Raw genomic sequence first — 20,270 nt, forward strand, 5'->3', positions numbered from 1 at the left:
ACCTACATTTGTAATCCTGCTTAAGGTATAACAACATTGGATAGATGTGCACAAGGCTATTATCTTGTAACATAATGGAGATAGAAAGGGGAAGTCCCTAATTATCATAGAAAGGAGAGAATCGATCTGTTCAATCAGACACTGTATGTCCATCCCTTCCCTTTTTGTCAAGGTTTTCTCAATAGGAAAAAGAACTTACAACTCCATTCTATCTACATAGGCGGATCCAGGGGGGACCCTGGGGGGCCTGGGCCCTCCCTTTCGAGAGAAAAATTTGGTTGATTATATAGGGAATCACTGAAGCATGACTGGAGCGGCCCCTCTTAGGTCAGTCAGCTGGCCCCCTTTATGAAAAGTTCTGGATCCGCCACTGTATCTAAGTCTTGTTGCAAATGACTGGGAGCAGTTTTGAACCTGTAAAACATCACAAAAAAACCCAACTTTTTCCTGTTTTTTGGTAACTTTGTTTTGTCTTCCCAGTATGTTTTTCTTCCATAACCTGTTTGAGATCAAAGTTCCATAAAAAAACATATTATAATAAACAAACCTAGAAAAATGCTTTAATTAGTTTTCACCAAGACATTTTAAATCATAAACGAGTGAATGTTGTAGGAAAGTGTAATATTGAAGTTGTACAGCTTTGAAAGCCATTATGAAAATAGAAAAATGATGGAAAGATAAAACTTTGATATAGTAAGGGTGGAACATTTCAACAATGTTCCTATTTATTTAGATTGATAGGAAAGTTAACTTTTTTCATAAGTTTGAAGATTGAAATTTCTTTCAATGAAGTATTTTAAACTAAATATTGATAAGATGAAAGACCCCCCATGAACTGATATATGTCTGTCTTCATGTTTACATTGCTTACTTCTTATCCAAAGTTATCTTTTAAATTGAAACTTTTTTAAAATGTTAAAATATTTGACCTATAGCACCATGTGAAATATTGCATTGTTCTGTGTCCCTTTTCTGTCTCAAAGAAACTAAATAAGACAAATAGAACTTGTTTATCTCTTATATGAACATTAGAATGAAAAAAATGTTCCCAACATCAATATCAAACTTTTTATAAAATGATTGTTACATAATCAGCTGTTGTCAATAATGCCATAGGTTCACATTGAAACAAATGTGAAACCAAACTTTGCTTAAACTTAAATGATGACCCACAAACACAGAAACTAATCTCAGAAAAAAGTCAGAACAGTCTAGCTTGGCATAGATACCCTGTATGAATATCATTATCACAACTAATTGTCTCATTTTCAATTCATTCAAAACAAACCTTGAAAAAAAACAAATCTTGTGTACATGATAGGCTAACCATAAATAAATTAATATTATTCCACCTTGATAAAAATTGATTAAAAATAGTGATTTTGATTTACAAGTGCACACCTGTTGTTAATTTGTCTTTGATGTCTTATATCTTCGTTAGTAGACAGGTGTAACTGACTGATTTTTGATAACCTGTTAAACCTACCAGTGTGGAAGTAACTAGATATGTACTTTTTGTTAAGGAAAACGTGATTGAAAATTGCACATGAACTATTGATGTTCCAAATTATATAAAATGTCTTAATAAAAAGCCTCTGTGAGTTTGCTTTTTCAAAGTAAAAGTATACTACTTCCCTTGTTTCAACAAAACTGAGTCAACCAAATTAAAGTACTTTATATTGGGTGATTTTCATAGCAAATCACATCCTAAATATTCTGTTTATGTTGTCATTTTGCCTTATTCCATTTACACTACTATAGACTGTTATCAAGGGCTTTTTTTATACGTTTTTGCGGTCGTTTATTGGTATGACGTTGGCGTCGTCGTCGTCAGAAGACACATTGGTTTTCACACAATAACTTTAGATTAAGTTAATGGATCTCTATGAAATTTTAACACAAGGTTCAATACCACAAAAGGAAGGTTGGGGGTTATGGTACCAACAGTTAAGGAATTAGGGGCCAAAAATAAGCATTTTTGTAACTTCCAGGGAATAACTTGTGTTCAAGTGTATGGATCTCTCTGAAATTATACCACAAGTTTCCATACCACAAAGGGATGGTTAGGATTTGCTTCGGGGGGTTATGGCTCAAACCGTTTAGGAATTAGGGGCAAAAAAGGGGAAAAACAAGGGTTTCCTGGTTAATGGACAATTTAAAAGCAGTGTAAGGGAGGTAATCCAAAAACGAAATTGTACAATGTTATACAATGTGTTGGATTTCAGAAATTAAACAAAATTTCTTCACTTATTTTTTTTTTGGGGGGGGGGGGGGGGGGGGGGTCAATTCGCACCGGCACAGTGTATTGCACAAAAGCAAAAAATTGAATATAAATTCAAATCATATAACCAATTCTAAGTTCTTTGACTACAGTTATTCTGTGTCAGAAACCTATTATGTGTCAAATATTTAATTGCAATCCAAATTCAGACCTGTATCAAGCGCGAATATTGTGTCCATTTTTGCCCCAACTGTTCAGGGTTGGACCTCTGCGGTCGTATCCAGCTGCATCCGGCGAAGCAATTTGACAGTAGGGTTTGACAAAGTTTACAAAAGACAGAACTAATTTTGTGTATTCAACTTCAGACAGATAGCACACATGTTTAAGTTGTGTATTCAATAGATATAAGAAGATGTGGTATGAGTGCCAATGAGACAACTCTCCATCCAAGTCAAAATTTATAAAAGTAAACCATTATAGGTCACAGTACGGTCTTCAACACGGAGCCTTGGCTCACACCGAACAGTAAGCTATAAAGGGCCCCAAAAATTACTAGTGTAAAACCATTCAAACGGGAAAAACCAACGGTCTAATCTATATAAAAAACGAGAAACGAGAAACACTTAAGAACCACATCAACAAACGACAACTACTGAACATCAGATTCATGACTTAGGACAGGTGCAAACAAATGCAGCGGGTTTAAACGTTTTAATGGTACCAAACCTTCACCCTTTTTCTGAAACAATAGTGTAACATCACAACATAGAAAGACACAATATAAAATATCAACTGAAATAGCTTAACTCAATCAAAGGACATATTAACACCATTGAACATACACTGAACAAATAAATTTGACCAATGATACAATGTAAATACAAAATAAATAAACTAAGGGAAGAATAATAAAAGTAACATGTTATATCAGTAAGAAATGTTAAACAATTAAAGAAAAACAATATGCTCGAACAAAAATATCAGCCATTTGCAATAACTTTAAACACAGGTAAATGAAAATAATTTTGTTGTGAGGTATACGTGTACAGTACCAATAGAGAAAGGAAATATTATTACAAAATAAATAATTTTGATGTTCATAGTACGAAGCTAAAATTTATAGTAATACCAAACACTTATCAAAGCTGGTATATAGACCAGAAACTCCAGACAGATTGCACACGTGTTTAAGTTGTGTATTCAAATTCAGACAGATTGCACACATGTTTAAGTTGTGTATTCAACTTCAGACAGATTGCACACATGTTAAGTTGTGTATTCAAATTCAGACAGATTGCACACATGTTTAAGTTGTGTATTCAACTTTAGACATATTGCACACATGTTTAAGTTGTGCACCTGTAATTGTTTTAGGAAATTACTACTTTTTTTTATATTTGGAAACTACATCATTTTTCAGCAAAATTTATAACAAACACTACCTTTTTTGACGAGCCTGCAACATTGATGTCGTGAAAGCGAGACATAGCGGTCCTAGATTCCTTCGGCAACGGCGTCAACATTTAGGTTCAGTCTGTGGCTAAAGTTTTTTTTATACATTAATAACTTTGTCAAACCTTCATGGAATATTAGGAAATTTGGACAGAAGCTTGTTTATGACCAAAATACAGTATCCAGAGCAAAATTTTGAAAATATTTAATTTTGTTTTTTCGTATTTTACTGATAAATGGACTTAGTTTTTTTTACAAATAAAGTTTCAGATTCAGTCTGAGGTTGAAGTTTTTCGGTCATCAATAACTTTGTCAAACCATCAAGGAATTTTATGAAATTTGGACAGAAGCTTTATAATGACCAAAATAGAGTATCCAGAACAAAATTTGGAAAATACTTATTTTCATTTTCCTGTATATTACTGATAAATGGACTTAGTTTTTATATGCCCGTTTACGGGACGTATTATGGTATACCGTTGTCCGTCTGTCCCTCGTCAACTTGTCGGACAATAACTCAAAAATGCTTTAACCAATTTGCATGAAACTTTGGTGAATTGTTTATATCTATTGACGTTTTTTATAAATTTTAGATTTTATGTTTCCGAGTTATGGGGTTTTATTCATTAAAAAAGGGGGATTTTCCAGTTTTCGGACAATAGCTCAAAAACACTTTCACCAATTTGCAAGAAACTTTTGTCAATTGTTTATATCTATTGTCATTAGCTCCCTTTCGATTTTTATAAATTTTAGATTTTATGTTTCCGAGTTGTAGGGTTTTATTCATTAAAAAAAGGGGGATTTTCCTGTTTTCTGACAATATCTCATAAATGCTTTGAGCAGTTTTCATGAAACTTTGGTGAATTGTTTATATCTATTGAGATAAGCTACCTTTTCGATTTTTATAAATTTTAGATTTTACGTTTCCGAGTTATGGGATTTTATTCATAAAAAAGGGGAGATTTTCCAGTTTTCGAACATTATCTTTAAAGTGCTTTGAGCAGTTTTCATGAAACTTTGGTGACTGGTTTATATCTATTAAGATAACCTCCTTTTAGTTTTTCATAAATTTCTGATATGACATTGAGAAGTTATTGAACTTTATTCTTTGAAAAAGGTATCATGCGCAGCTGTTTATTTTTATAGTTGCCAAGTTGATACAGTCTGGGATTAAAGTTTGTTACAAGTCAATTACTTTGTCAAAGCTTCATAGAATTTTATGAAACTTTGGCAGAACCTTTTTTATGATTAAGAGATATTGTCTGAAGCAAACTTTTGAAAATATATTCTTTTCAATTTCAGTTTTTTTTCTGATAGATAGACTTAGTTTTTGACAGTTAACATTTACAGGGATTAAATTTTTTTGACATGATAAATTTGTAAACCTTCATCGATTGTTATGAAACTTGGACAGAAGCTAGTCTTCAATAATAAGAAACAGCATCTAAAGAAAATTTAATCTTTTTTTTTTTAAATTTCTGTATTTTACTGATAAAAGTCAATATTACACTTTTACACTGACAGCAGCAATGGTAGGCGAGACACTGGGTTCCGCCAAAACCCCTTACGAATTTTTGTATAATCAACTTTTACTGTTTTCAACCCAGATCCCTGAAACCTCACAGAAAGATGGTACATAGGTTGAAGCTGTGCACCTGCTTTTATAAAATTGTTTAAAATATATTACTCATTTTTTCCAGATTAGGAATGTACTCCTTTTTCATCAAAATTAACATCAGACAGTACTTATTTGTGAAACTTCTACCGTTTTAAACCAAGATCAATAAAACTTTGCACAAAGATTGCACACATGTTGAAGTTGTGCACCTGTTATTATAATTGAATTGGGGTTTTTTTACCCATTTTTTTATCCAGACTTTGGAACTCATATTTTAGAATTTACAGAATACAGTACCTATTTTGTGTAATGAACTCCTCCCACAGTTTTCAACCCAGGGAAAAACACATCTATTTAAACAAAACTCTTGTGTTTTTGATTTGAAACTGTAATTAGACCACTAACATTGACAGTAGCCAGATAATCTTGATAAGATATCTGGTAACCCAGTTATCGAAAAAAATAAAGGATATAGACCTGTAAGTTGATAGTACACTAAAATCTGATTTTTTTTATGTAAAAATATAATGAGGAGCATTTATGTTACTTCAATCTTGTCCTGACATTTGGTAATTAGACAAATTTTCACAGTATGTTTTTATCAAGCATGTAATCAAGAAGAACTTTTTTTAGTCATATCAAGTTTGTTTGGCAGCTGTCTAAATCTTTTACAAATCCACAAATATCAGATATATCAATTTTAACAATGATCAGAACATCAAATTCTGTCTCACATCAGTGACACACATTTTTTTGACATTTTGAAGTTTTTTGTCAGAAACTGTTATATGTTGAAAGCCTTCTGGTAAAAAATGACATTGATTAGAAAACAGTAAACGGTTGAGGAGGAAAGAATTCAGCTGTCAAATCTAACTTTAGTATGAACATTCAAAAAGCTAACAATAATTTGAATAAAATGTTGTCCTCCACATTAAGTTTTATAAAATATTGATAGAAGGTAAATTAATACCAACCACTACATATTAACAAATTGCATATTCACACAGTATAATCAAATATATTAAACAACAAATTGCACATTCACACAGTATAATCAAATATATTAAACAATGTACTGATTTATATCCATTTTTCTATTGATCCAAATGATTATTGTTGTCTAGAATTATCTCCCTTTGACAACCAGTCTAGAATATCTATAAATGTCAACAAACTTTCATTGTTAAAGTCAATTGAAAGCATTAACCTTATTTGGTTTTAAAAGAATTAAGAAGAGTAGCATTTCTTGATGCACATTTTTTATGCTCCAACTTAGTATACATGTTCCCTATGATATGATCTTTCTAATTTTAATGCCAAATTAGAGTTTTGACACAATTTCATGGTCCACTGAACATAGAAAATGATAGTGCGAGTTGGGCATCCATGTACTATGGACACATTCTTGTTTTATATGACTTATATCAAATACCGAATAGTCAATCAGGCCTCATTTCCATGTACCTGTTAGTAGTTCCATTGTGAGTAATTAGGTGTTATATGTTAAAAATTCAAAAAGAGCAAATAAATCTTATGAATACATTTAGGAAGAAATAAGAGAGAAACACATTTTTTTATAACTGAACATGCCCATCATTTCATGTTAAGGTAATTTTGCCTTATCACTTCAGTTATAATTTTTTGGCAAAGAAGCCATCCATTATATCAGTGTGTTTCCATCTATATATCTCTCTTGAGATGTATATATTTTTCTAGTCTTATCATATAATTTTGATGTAGAGAGTCTGTAAAATCGTATCCAAAGGATGTACTAGATACTATCTGACAGTACATTGATTCATTTAGTTTTATAGCTCGGGAAGGTTGAAAAAAATAAGATATAAAAAGATAGGTGGTATTGTACTTAAGAAAACTTATACTCATGTCAAAAAGTTAATAAAATATCCACTATTAATAAATTCTCAATGCTAACACCCAGTCTTAGGACCTCAATATATTTCCAATTTAACCTCAGCATGAAGTAAAATGAAAAAGTATCTAGTATGTTAATTTGAAGACAATATTATGATTGATAGTAAATATAGATTTTTATAAGTCATAGTTAATAAGCTGCTCCTACAGTTTGTAATATCAGTTATAATTTGAACCCATTGAAATGATTATTGACTCGTTATAACAATACATACCATGTCTTTCATATATTTTGTGATGTTAAAATTATTCTGTAAATGATAAGAAGCCAAGGTTTTTTTCAATAGTAGAAAAGGAGTAGGTCCAGTAAGACCCCTTTTTGGCCCCAAAATATAGCAGTTTTACAAAAGTGTTAAAATTTAAACTTTTAGCTATTTATTGGAAAGTAGAATACTTCTGTTACATAAATATGGGCTGTTTTTGACAATACAATGCACATGTATCGGGTACTAGCATCATAAAGTCAAGCTAAATTACTGAAACCTTCACAATTTTAGCATTTGAGTTAAATTTTAGATGGTTTCCGTCTTAAATGGAAGTGGCCGCATTTGTGTTCATTCTTGATATTTAAATGTAAGTTGTATTTGATGATAATACATAACATATATAAAGGTTGTGAGTGAACACGGATTCGGCCACTTTCATTTTTGACAAAAACCATCCGAAAAGTGACAGATTATGGCATATTTGCTAGATTTTTCATACTTAAACTTGAATTTGATCGTCTTTAATGACTAAATAAGTTCAAATCTTTCACATAAACTAATTGAATCGACTGAAGTAGACACATAAGTGTTTAAAAAGTGTCCAAAATCTTTCATCAGATGAACTTGAAGTTTGAGGCCAAAATAGGCCCTTAACGGACCTACTCCTTTAGCATAATATTTTAAACTTTTGTTCATAGTGAGGAATACTTTGCTCATATTTAAGTTTATTCTGCCATCTATTTTACGTACACAAAGTAGTCAGAAAAGCTGGAGACAAGTAAAGGAAAATTACAGATCTTTGTACTGTTGATTCAGTATTATTCGTGGGATACACTTTTTTGTGTATTTTATGGACAAAGGTCATACACAAGTTTAAATGTGCAACGAAAAAAACAAATATTGTAAACAACAAGAACAAATATCAACGAAAATACAAAATTTGTTCAATCCACCAATAAATTAGTATCCACAAAAATAAAGAATTCAGTATGTAAAATGGTATGGTAATAAAAGGATATTTTTAAAGTCTGACACTGTACAATAAAATATACTATCCTTTTGTTTTTATAGTGAGAAGAGTACCTCCTCATTTCACCCTGCCACCAAAGAATGTAGAGATCAATCCCTACACAAATGTTAACCTGACCTGTGTTGCTGTGGGGTCACCAATGCCAAAGGTCAAGTTCCGTGCTGGACCAATAGAGTTAACCCCAGAAGATGAGGAGCGCATAGGATCCAATACATTGGTACTGATAAACATCACAGAGAGCAAGAACTACACATGTGTTGCTTCGTCTGAACTTGGAAATATTGAACATGTTGTACAAGTCAAAGTTAAAGGTGAGGCTTTTGTTACAGAGAGCAAGAACTACACATGTGTTGGTTCATCTGAACTGGGGAATATTGAACATGTGGTACAAGTCAAAGTTAAAGGTGAGGCTTTTGTTACAGGGAGCAAGAACTACACGTGTTGCTTCATCTGAACTTGGAAATATTGAACATGTTGTACAAGTCAAAGTAAAAGGTAAGGCTATTGTTACAGAGAGCAAGAACTATGCATGTGTTGCTTTGTCTGAACTTGGAAATATTGAACATGTTGTACAAGTCAAAGTTAAAGGTAAATCTATTGTTACAGAGAGCAAGAACTACACATGTGTTGCTTCGTCTGATCTGGGGAATATTGAACATGTTGTACAAGTCAAAGTTAAAGGTAAGGCTATTGTTACAGAGAGCAAGAACTACACATGTGTTGCTTCATCTGAACTGGGGAATATTGAACATGTTGTACAAGTCAAAGTTAAAGGTAAGGCTATTGTCACAGAGATCAAGTATTACAAATGTGTTGCTTTGTCTTGAACATGCATGCTGAACTAGTCAACGTTATGACTGTTGTTACAGAAAGCAAGTACTACACATGTGTAGCATTGTATTGAACATGTTGTAGAAGTCAAAGTTAAATGTATATCACATGTGTAGCATTGTCTTAAACATGTAGAAGTCAAAGTAAAGGTATTGACTTAGATAAACCTTACAATTATGATAAACTAAATGTTTTTTCTTTGTCAATTACTGAGTGTTGTATTTCTTGTCATAATAAAAAATGATAGAAGTATGTTGTCATCTGGAGCAAAACTGTAGCAAATTAACATGGGAGTCAGAATCACAACTACCCAAGCTATTACAGAATACAAATAACACTTATATCTCAAGCCCATTGACCCCATGCTGTTATTTTATGAACCTTTTTCCCTAATCTGTTTCTTTGATGAAAGTTATAATGGAAGTTTTCAATATTTATCTCTATAATTTATCATTACATAAATTTGCCAAATAAATAACCATGATAACAGATACTAATCTCTTCTTATGATTTTCTTATCTTCTCGCTTTCTTAAGTCCATCTCTGTTTCATGATTTACAAATGTATCATATAATTGTAAATGCATGTTTATGAAGTTACTCCTTGTTTGAAATGATGTAAACAGAAAAGGGAAGGGGACGTCTATTTTGGGATAATAGTATTGTTTTTTTATTTTTGTAATACAGAAGGCTTGTATTTCTTATTAAAATGTTAACCAATCTGGGATATTTCGTTATTAAGCATTTAGCCAATTATTTCTAAAGATAACTTAAAAATTTTCCAAAAGATTGTCTAGTTGCATTGCACTTTGTATATTTTTGTTTTTCATTTTCTGGTGTTATTAATAGACAGAAGATGTCTTGGTTTTTCACTTTGTTGATTGCTGTGAAAAACATGTAAACCCCACATCTTCTTCTTTTCATTATGGATCAAAGGTTTTTTTGGTTCCTTTATTTCACATACTCTAGGATGTGATGTGAAGTAAGGGAGGGTATGGTCGTTAAACATTGTCTTATTTATAATATTAGTATAATGGTGGTTGTTGTGGAAGAAGTTCTAGTTGTGTTATTGGTCCATTAGAGTATCTGAGATACCAATCAGTAAAGTAATAATTAAATTTGCTGAAAGAGACAAAATGTGGCCTTAAGTTATTGCACTACAATTTGAACTTTTAATTTTATTTTCATTAATATATTGTTAATATCATTCAGACATTGTCATCTTGGTAGAATAACTATGATGAAATGATAACACTATACTGATTTTCATGTACTGGTGCAAAGGTCAGAACCTTGTCAATTCAATGCATACCAAATGACCTTGATGTTCAAGTAAAAAGGTTAAAAGACTTTGACCAGTTGAAGGGTCCAGGTCAAACTTGGGAAAGAGATTTTGATAGCATGATCATCATAAGCTTGGTATACTTAATCCTTATGGGATTACTCTGTTGGTTTTCAAGGTCAGATATCAATGGTCAAGGGTCCATCTCAAATATGGTCAACATGGTATACTTTAACCTTATGCAAATGATATTGAATTTGAGGGTCAATTGTCAAAGGTTAGGATGAAAAAACTTTCAAACAATTAAACTTTAAATGGCTTTTAACTTGGTACAATCAACAAGAATAAAGGAAGCAGTCTTTTACTTTCCATCCTTTGAATTAAATGATTTTGCCCCTCTACAGGATTATATTTGGTATGTTGCTTTAATGTCAAAACCATATATCCACATTTGTTGTTCAATTGTTAAAAGTCATGATATATTTCAAACAATGCAAAATTGTCATGTTTAAGTTCCGTGTTTAAGTTCTGTTAGTTTCTCCCACCTACATAAGATTTTTTTCAGTTATTATAGAAAGGGTATTAATATAAAATAAATAAAAAATCTACATATTTACACGAATGAAAAATTACAGGGCATGTTCAAAATTATATAATCATTAATAGCAACTCACGAACAATCATTATAGTAAAGGTCACAAGAGAGTCATTTTTGTCACTCTTAAAAACATTTAAAAAGATGAGGTAACTATTTTCGGATGATTAGTTTTGTTGTGGGAAGAATGTTTGATTTAAGCAAATAACAAATAAGTAAATGTTGTTTTTGCATGTAAAAAAAGTCCAATTATCTGTTTGATAACATCTTGTGTTATTGTTTGAACACACCCATAAAGTTTTTATTATTTCTGTACAAATAAATAGAGTCTTATAGATTGGTCCTATTGAAGTGTACTATTATACTTTTATAGCTTGTCATGTGGTATGGGTTTTGCTCATTGTTGAAGGCCATACTGTGACCTGTTTTTGCTGATTTCTACGTCATTTGATCTCTGGTGAAGAGTTGTCAACTCATTTGCATTCATACCACATCTTCTTATTTTTATATTACTCTGTTTTTCTACAAGTACAATAATAATTCTTCTTGATCTCTTTGAAAAATGCTAGTGTTTGTAGAGGTTATTTAATTCTTTTTCCATTGAATACACTCCTAAATTTAAAAACAGATTTAGAAACATACTGGGAAAAATACATAGAACTGATTACTGAAGATAATTTTGTAATTTGTAAAATTATCATCCCTACACTAGACTGTCAATAATTGGAAATTATGTTTCAGATTGATCTGATTCTCTGCAGTGTTTTAGAATTAATGTTCTAGCTTCAGGTACTCAAGCTTATTCAGAAGTGGATTTTATTTAAATTAATCCATTGCCATTAGGGAATACCTTTCTCTATGAAAACATCGGTAGATTTCAATGAGGCGGATATTCCAATCAGTTCTGAAAGGCTTCTATTTTCATATTGGAGGATATTTTCTTAATTATTTTGCTGCTTTTATTTTTGTTGGTTTATCTTCTTTATTGGTTTAAAAATGCATCAATGAAAATATCCATAATATATTGGGTAGATATTAATTTTTGCAATTTTATGGAATAACTATCAGATTATTTTTGAATAAATTATAGTTTTTTTTTAAACTTGGTGCTCCTGTTGCATTGTTTACTCTCTATGGATTTATATATTACTGTTAGAATCTAATGAATTTCATTTATCATCCTGGAAAAAGACAGAACTTTTGATTAGCATCAAAAACCCATCTTTGAACTATGCTTTAGAACATGTACCTTAGCGTTGCTTATCAGCAGAAAAACTTTGATAAAGATATTTTCAACCTTAATGTGAATGTTGTTCATTAAAATTCTCAGTAAGTGGTAGAGTTTCATCTTGCAGAATTTTATACACCTTTATCAGTGAAACAGGTTCTTTTTTGAATCCTTATCTATAAGATCCGAGAGATAGTAGAGGTAGCTTTAACATACTTAGGCTAAATTAGCCTGCTTGCAAAAACAAAGATTTCCTGAGTTTTAAACTCTGTGTAGATTAAGACAGTTAGAAGCATGGTGTGTTGTTATGGAAACACTGATTAGGGATGATGGAGTAACCTACTGACCCACCAATCAACACCAGGGATTTTGTCACATGATAAGATTCTACTTTGAGACAGAAATAGCATCCACACATAGGAAGTGCATGTAGTAGATGGACAATCTCTGATTGAATACACATATTGGAATTTTAATTGATATTCAGCAGTGAGAAAAGGATAATTAGAATTCTTTAATTAATTTGGATGTTTAGTTGTGATAGTTATGTTTAATGATGGGTGATTGTATAATGTCAGGATAAGATATTTGTGAAGTTTTTATTATTTCCTCCGTCTTTTGTTCAAATCATGAAGTTTCATAGAACTTTTCTGGCTTTCTATTCACTTTTGACTTTGTTGGCCACTGGAAATTTGGCCGAGATTCCAAATCCACCTGTTAATTTTAATGTGGTGGATGTTGGTCCAGGATTTGTCAAATTATCATGGACGCCAGTGCCAGGGGACAAAATAGATTATTACAAACTACAATATAGACAAAAGGGGGATAGTAGTAGTATATTTTCAGAAGAGAGAATACGTGTACCTGCTCACAAGGTCCGTAGATTGACACCATTCACCGATTATGAATTTCAAGTGATTGCAGTTAATTCTGTAGGTGAAAGTCGACCAACAGATATCGTAGAAAAAAGAACCAGTTCATTAGGTTTGTATATATGTGGTTCTTATAAGTGTCCATATTCTAAACATTTTGTAACAGATTTATTATTTCTTCCCATATTAGCAAAGGGACTCTATTTAAAAATCACTGTTATTAAACTTTTTCAAATGAAGGATATAATCTGCATCAATATCAGATTTAAATATGGAAAAGGTTATTATGATGTTTCTTAAAGTTGGATCTTTTTCCCTGTATTTTATAACCATTATTTTCTTCTCTCTTTGCTCTATTTTTAAGTATAGTTAGATTATTGTTAGGAAATTCATGTTTACTTGAATGCTTGACCACATGTTGCAAAAAAGTAAACAAATGATATTTTGATTTTGTGTAAATATCAAATATAAATAGCTTGGTGAATGTAAGTTATAATTCATGAGCTATATACACTAATTATACATGTAAGTAAAATAATTAAGAAATGTGAAAAAATTTAATAGAAATGTCTGTGCAATAACAGATATTCATGATGTTTGAAGCAGAACTCAGTTTCTATACCTTTAAAATTGAACAGGAGGAGCAAATTATTAAAATACTTCTTAGGATTGGAAACACTCAGTTCTCTTTAGCTTCAAATATTCTTCTGATATTTATAACTCGGTACTATCAGAAATAATAAACGTTGCACTCTTAACCTGACAAAATTTATTAGTCAATTTATTTCATAAAGTATACGTAAAATTAATTTGTTGTGAATCTTCCCACTTAAGACAAGCACTTTCTAACTGAAAACATATGGCTGACTTTCCTGTACAAGCAAAAAAACAATCAGAACTTTTTCTTTTTTCTTCTGTTTGTATATGTAGTAATTTTCATCTGTAATAAACTAGGTTTTCTTAATTAACGCACAATTTTCAAGATAATATTATTATCGTCAGCATAATCAATTTTGCATTTTTGTCAATAATTGTGTATAATTAGATGAAGGTATGCTATTGTTGATAGTTCTGCGTGACAACGTTCGGAATTATTTGTTACAAAATGGTTCTAAATAATACATTAGTGTCTCAACGATTTAGATGACATCAGCGATTCAGAATTAGATTTCACTTTATTCTTTGCTTTGTTCTTTGGTTAATGACCAGAGAATGTTTACAATTCTGGAGGTACATTGAACCCAATGAAATTAAGTGTCAGTTAAATATTCCTTTTATTGAGAAAAAATTGCAAAATTGCAAAAAAAGTCAAAATAAACCTGCTTTTACTTGCTTACCAAACTATTTGGAAAATTTGGATGTAAATAAATTTATTTTTACTTTAATGGATTTTGCAGTGAAGCTGGAAATTATGTGAAATTTAGTTGATAAATTATAACGATTCTGACAGGAAACTTTGACTTTTGTTTAGGGGGATTAGTTGATTATATAATCATATTCCCATCTGTTTTGTCTGGAGTGAGACCAGGTGGGGGAGTTCATTAGGAGCATGCTGAGTAACCCATTCTGTTGAGAGGGACATGCTGGTTTATAATGTTTGGGGGTTATCTAATTGAGTGGTACCCCATTTATTTTATCATAAAGTGGTCTTTAGAAAAGATTTTACTACATGTATACGCATAAATACATAACTTTTTGCACTAAGATGTGAAACATAAATGAGGAAAAAAAGGAATGGCAATGTTAAATTTATTTACAATTGAACCAATTTAGGTAGAAAAAGTTTGAATAGAATATAATTTTCGTACCATTATTTATTTGTTTTAAATGTAGCTCCCGCCAATTGGATTGCACAATCATATTCAGAAAAGATGCATGCATTATTGATTATACTTTGAATCTCTCACAAACATCTAAAATTGAAATTTGACATTTCGCACATGCAAGGTTGTTTTACTGCGATAAACATCCTGTTGCTTAATTAATTGGAAGATAGAAATCTGAAATCAACAATAAAAAAGATTGTTAATATTAAGAATTGTTACTAAAAGCATATCACAAACCTAGAATATTAATAAATATAAAAAAAAAGGATTGCCAATGAGACAACTCTCCACCAGAAACCAAATGACATAGAAGTTAACAACTATAGGTCACTGTACAGCCTTCAACAATGAGCAAAACCCATGCCACATAGTCAGTTATAAAAGGCCATGAAATGACAAATGTAAAACAATTCAAACAGGAAAACTTATGGCCTGATTTATATGTAAAAACATTGAACAACCACTGAATTACAGGCTCCTGGCTTGGGACAGGCACATACCATGCATACAGAAGAAACACATATTTTGAAAAATTTTATTTTTTTATATTTATGTTTTATTTTCCCCCTTTTAATGATGTAATAAAACATAACAGTAATGACCTTATCAATCATTTTTATTAAACTATTTTATTTGATATCTTAGTAAACAGAAAAAATAACCTTTTAGGAACTATTTAAATAATGATCCAGGATACTTTGCAAAATATGAATTTACATTATATCACTATTTTTTTTTAAGAAAAAAACTTAAATTTGAAAGTGAAAGTAAGATTTGTTATATATGGGGTAACTTTGCATGGTATTACTGCTTTACCTCAGAGAACATTAGCCCTGCACACTGAAATCAGGGTTATCCTTTTCTTTTTTCTTTGTCTCTTCAGTTAAATTCTCCTTCAGTTTTCTTTGGGAGAATGTGGAAAACAATGATTCACCAACAAAACATTCAGACCTAAACTAATTTTTATCATCTAAAAGTTCTCAAAATATGAAAGACATGGAAATCTAATTTTAATGACCCAAAAGTACTTCTATCTTTCAATAATAAGCAGATGTTTATTAATATCGTGTGATCTCCCCAGCATGGCTTAATAGGTGTTAATTAACATAATCTGGATTTGTCCAATGAATAATGATATATTAAAACATTGTCAATTTTTCATTAAGATAAGTGTTAAGTGAGAACAGATTTAGTCGTAAGTTGATGATTACATTCTCTCCATGAAATAGACACACTATGGTACTGTATATTTCATTAATATCTTGATTATATGAGGCAGACTTGAAAGAGGTAATTTGTTACCTACAGATAAGAGGAGGTCATCAATGCTATTGTCTAGATATCAGGGTGATAAACACTAATAATGAAGGGTCATAACTTTCTAATAGTGATATCCTGATCTAAAGTGAGAGGAGGTCATGATTAAGGTTGTCTAGATGTTGTAGTGATAGGTAGTTATTGTGACTGTAATGATTTGACATCCTGCTGAGGACTTTCTTTTAATCTGTAGTTTTGGATCCTTTGGTTATTTGCATCTATCATTGATCTGGTCATTGTTGATAATTTCTGTTTGATGTCACAACCACCTCCAAAGTTTTCACTTCATGTTGGCCATTGTTGATCATTTCTGTTTGATGTCAGTTTCACCTCCAAATTTTTCACTTCATGTTGGTCATGCAGCTTAAATCCATGAAAGTCAGTAGGCCAGAAAATTTGTCAAAACACTTTTATAGACAGTTTGAAAACAAGATAAAAAACACACAAACTTTTAAAACCATGGAAGCCAATATTTGTAGATCATGCTGTATCTGACAAATTTTGTAATTTTGTCACTTTACTTCCGCTTACAGAATCAAGCTTCTTTGTTGCAAGCAAAAATGATCTTGAGAGAAAAAATCTGTTAAGTAAACTGTTTTATTGATTCAGTTCAAGTTGATCTGTGCTTTTAAGAAAGACTGCACATGTTTAAAAAAAACCATGCAACAACAACAGCTATTTATTACTTTATTACTTATGAAAATAAGGAGCATTTCCTGCTTAAGATCTTTCTGATGTATGATTTTTATCTTTGAAGATAAGCTTAGATTCTGGCTGTCTGATAGTTTCCACCTATTCTCCTAAGATAAGCTATTATTTGTAGACACTTTATGATACTTTCCTTTCCTGGATTATCTTTCAGCCGTATTAATACACTTATTATGTCATAGTATTACCACAAAATGATTATTTCATAACGAAATGAACATGTGTTGTCAGTTTTTCTGATAGATCATGATGAGGTTGAGGAGTTCCGGTGTCCTGGAAATCATTGTTAGATTTGATAACAACGTGGGCTGGAGTATTGTCATTGTAGGCTATTTGTGAGCATTGGATTAAACTGATAAATGCCTAGCATAAATATTGTTGCTGGTTTTAGAATTCTTGTAAATTTATATCTAATTTAGTAAATTCTAATTGTATTATTGGAGATTTTATAGGATGAGATAATTGTGTTAATAACATCAATATTATATGGCATTTAGATGATCAATTTGGCACTCTATTTTAGATACATTTATTATTGATGATTGCTCAATAGTTTGCCACTCGTCAGGTAGCTATAGGTGTTCAAATTTTCAATGAATGGAAATTGTCACCTGACCGGGGAATAAATTATTCTATGAAGATCTGTGAGTGAGTGACTGCAAGTAAAATCTAAGCACTGACCATCAACTGACCATCAACTGACCAAATGTAAAGATATTTTTATTCTGTACTCTGTTATATAACTCACAAGTCAGTGGACAACCATGTCCATCATGTTTTTATGAAGCACAGCCAGTTTGATTTGATGATCCCATTGTAGAATACAAGATACAAGTCCTTTCATTTTCTTACAGAGAGGTTGTTTAATCTTTAAGGATAGTAGTGGGTTAATATTTGAATGCTTTGAATAATAAATAAATTCAGACATCAAAGTTTCTTAACTTGATAAGATTTAAAACTACTTTTTTCAGCAACTCTTTTTGCACATGTCTTATTTTAACAATATGTCTGGTTTTATAGGTATCTAATCAGTGGCTCTCTGGTTCATATTCAGAGAAGTTTATATTAGCTATAAAATTTTCAATGAAATACTTGTATTATTTAAGGAACAGACTGTTATATTGTGCAGGATACTTTTACAAGTAGATAGAGGAAGGTTTGTGCTGCTGGTAGATTGTTCCTGAGTAAACAATCATGGTAGGATGAACAATCTTTGACAAATTATGGCAAATGGCAGACTGTTTTTTCTAGCTATGGTTTCAAGTCTAAAGATGTGTTGCAGGTTCTAAAGAAATTTTCTCAGCCTTCTGTGTTCTGTATCATATAAAAGTTTTTTGGTAGTTGGGTGAAGTGATTTGAAGGTGTTATAATAATAATATAAACATGTCATGTAAAATATGTTAAGTGAAATAAAACTAAGTGAAGATTTAAAATTGTTATGAAACACATGCACACATAAAGTTGTGAAGGATGCAGAAAAGCTGCATTATATTATAAGACATGCTTTCTACTCTCTGTATGATGAATTTTTCTTTCATCCCCTTTTTATGTCTTTGACACAAATATCAGCTTATATGCTATCACAGTTCCAACATGATAAACAGTTAAAAGTAGTTCGTCTACTGTCACATTTCAAATTGTTCCATTCATGATGTGGTCCCAATACAATAATCATGTTTTCGTGAGTTCCATTAAAACTGGATTAAATAGGTACAAATTACAGTTCGGTTTCAATATAAGCTCCACTGGTTTCAGAGATGCTTATTTATTAAAGTTGGGTTCAAGATTTTATGTTCTTTTTCTCCTACTCAAAAGAAGGGCAGAAAATAAACTTTTACCCTTGTTGGTTGTTCTGTAACTTAATGTTCATCACATCATTTAGCTTATATATTCTTATTCTTTAGCTTGTCAAATTATATTTCCTTATTTTTCCTCAACATTTTGTATTCTTTAGTTTTCCTCAGCTGTACCCTCAGCATTCTGCAAGTAAAATTGAATAACAACTTCCTTGTAACAAATGAGTTGGAGACTTGTTGATGTTTGTGTGTAGAAATTTTCATATAAGCATTTTACAGGAACATAATGTTTCATCATCTGAATTGAAAACCATGGACCCTGGAGACAATGATAACCATATTCCTGACAAATTTATAGAACGGATAAAGATCTTTTTACTGGTTTGAACTTTTACTTTCTTAAATAAATCAACTTTTTCTAATTCCAGTAGACATTTTATCCAAGTAATAGCAATACAATTCCTCCTTTGTGTATTAGAAGATTTTAATTGGACGAGACAATGTCACATGACACTGACAAACTGTTGCATCTGATTTCTTCATCAATTCTGACCTGTTTAAACACAGCAGACTTGCTTTTACCTTTTTGACCTCACTGGTGAAACTGGAAGAAAGAAAATCATATATCTGTGTTAGATGTATTAAATAAAGCCAAAATTAAAAATTAATGTGTTAAAGGTTTCCTTTAATGAACCTTATTTTTTTATGCCTAAAATGTATATCTTGAAGTTTTATTCAAAACTTTTGGTATTGAATCTTGACAAAATTGTAGGTCTCCCTTTGTAAAGGTTGTGTAAAATAAAGGTAGTAATCTGACCGATTGTAAAAGAAGGGGATTAATCCAACCTCCTTACCCTATTCTTCCCAAACAGGAACCCTGAACACACATATTTTTGTCAGGCCTAAATGAAAATGGAAGACCTCTCCATGAACTTCTCTTGCGGTAATTTAAAAAATATATTAAAATAGCAGTGAGCCACAAATAGATCTTGCAACATGGAACTTCATGTGCACTTTTCCATGCCATGAACAAAATGAATTGTTTTTTAAAGAAGGTTGATCTGACAGCTGTAATTAACATTCCCAGGAATCTTGTTAACCTTGTAGTATTTCTGAAATGTACAATTGTCTGGCATGAGAAAAACCTGCCAATGGCTACTCCTTGGTAATGTATATGGCATCTGTTGAATACAATAGTGATTGACATTTGATGTAGTTTTCATTGACTTTCTTGTCTTTTGTGGGAAAATAAACTTTGTTCTTTCTATGGCAGATCAGTGCTGTAAACTGCTATGGTATTTGATCTGTCAAAAGCAGGTGAACTTGATGAATGTCCAGAAATTTTTAAATATTTTTC

At 31.3% G+C, this 20,270-nt stretch overlaps 1 protein-coding gene across 5 annotated transcripts in view; it reads left to right on the forward strand.

The window, feature by feature from the left end:
• The window catches only part of LOC127727252 (tyrosine-protein phosphatase Lar-like), a 151,786-nt gene that overhangs the window by 71,458 nt on the left and 60,058 nt on the right, over positions 1-20,270 (forward strand). For 4 of the 5 annotated variants that reach the window (XM_052234738.1, XM_052234741.1, XM_052234739.1 and 1 more), the window contains one exon: positions 8,501-8,770. In XM_052234738.1, the coding sequence (XP_052090698.1) occupies positions 8,501-8,770 (270 nt within the window). Of the gene's footprint in view, positions 1-8,500; positions 8,771-12,798; positions 13,379-20,270 lie in introns of those variants that run through there. The other variant, XM_052234743.1, reaches the window with a different exon arrangement.

The sequence above is a fragment of the Mytilus californianus genome, unplaced genomic scaffold (assembly GCF_021869535.1).
Source record: "Mytilus californianus isolate M0D057914Y unplaced genomic scaffold, xbMytCali1.0.p SCAF_19, whole genome shotgun sequence".
Classification (NCBI taxonomy): Eukaryota; Metazoa; Mollusca; class Bivalvia; order Mytilida; family Mytilidae; genus Mytilus; species Mytilus californianus.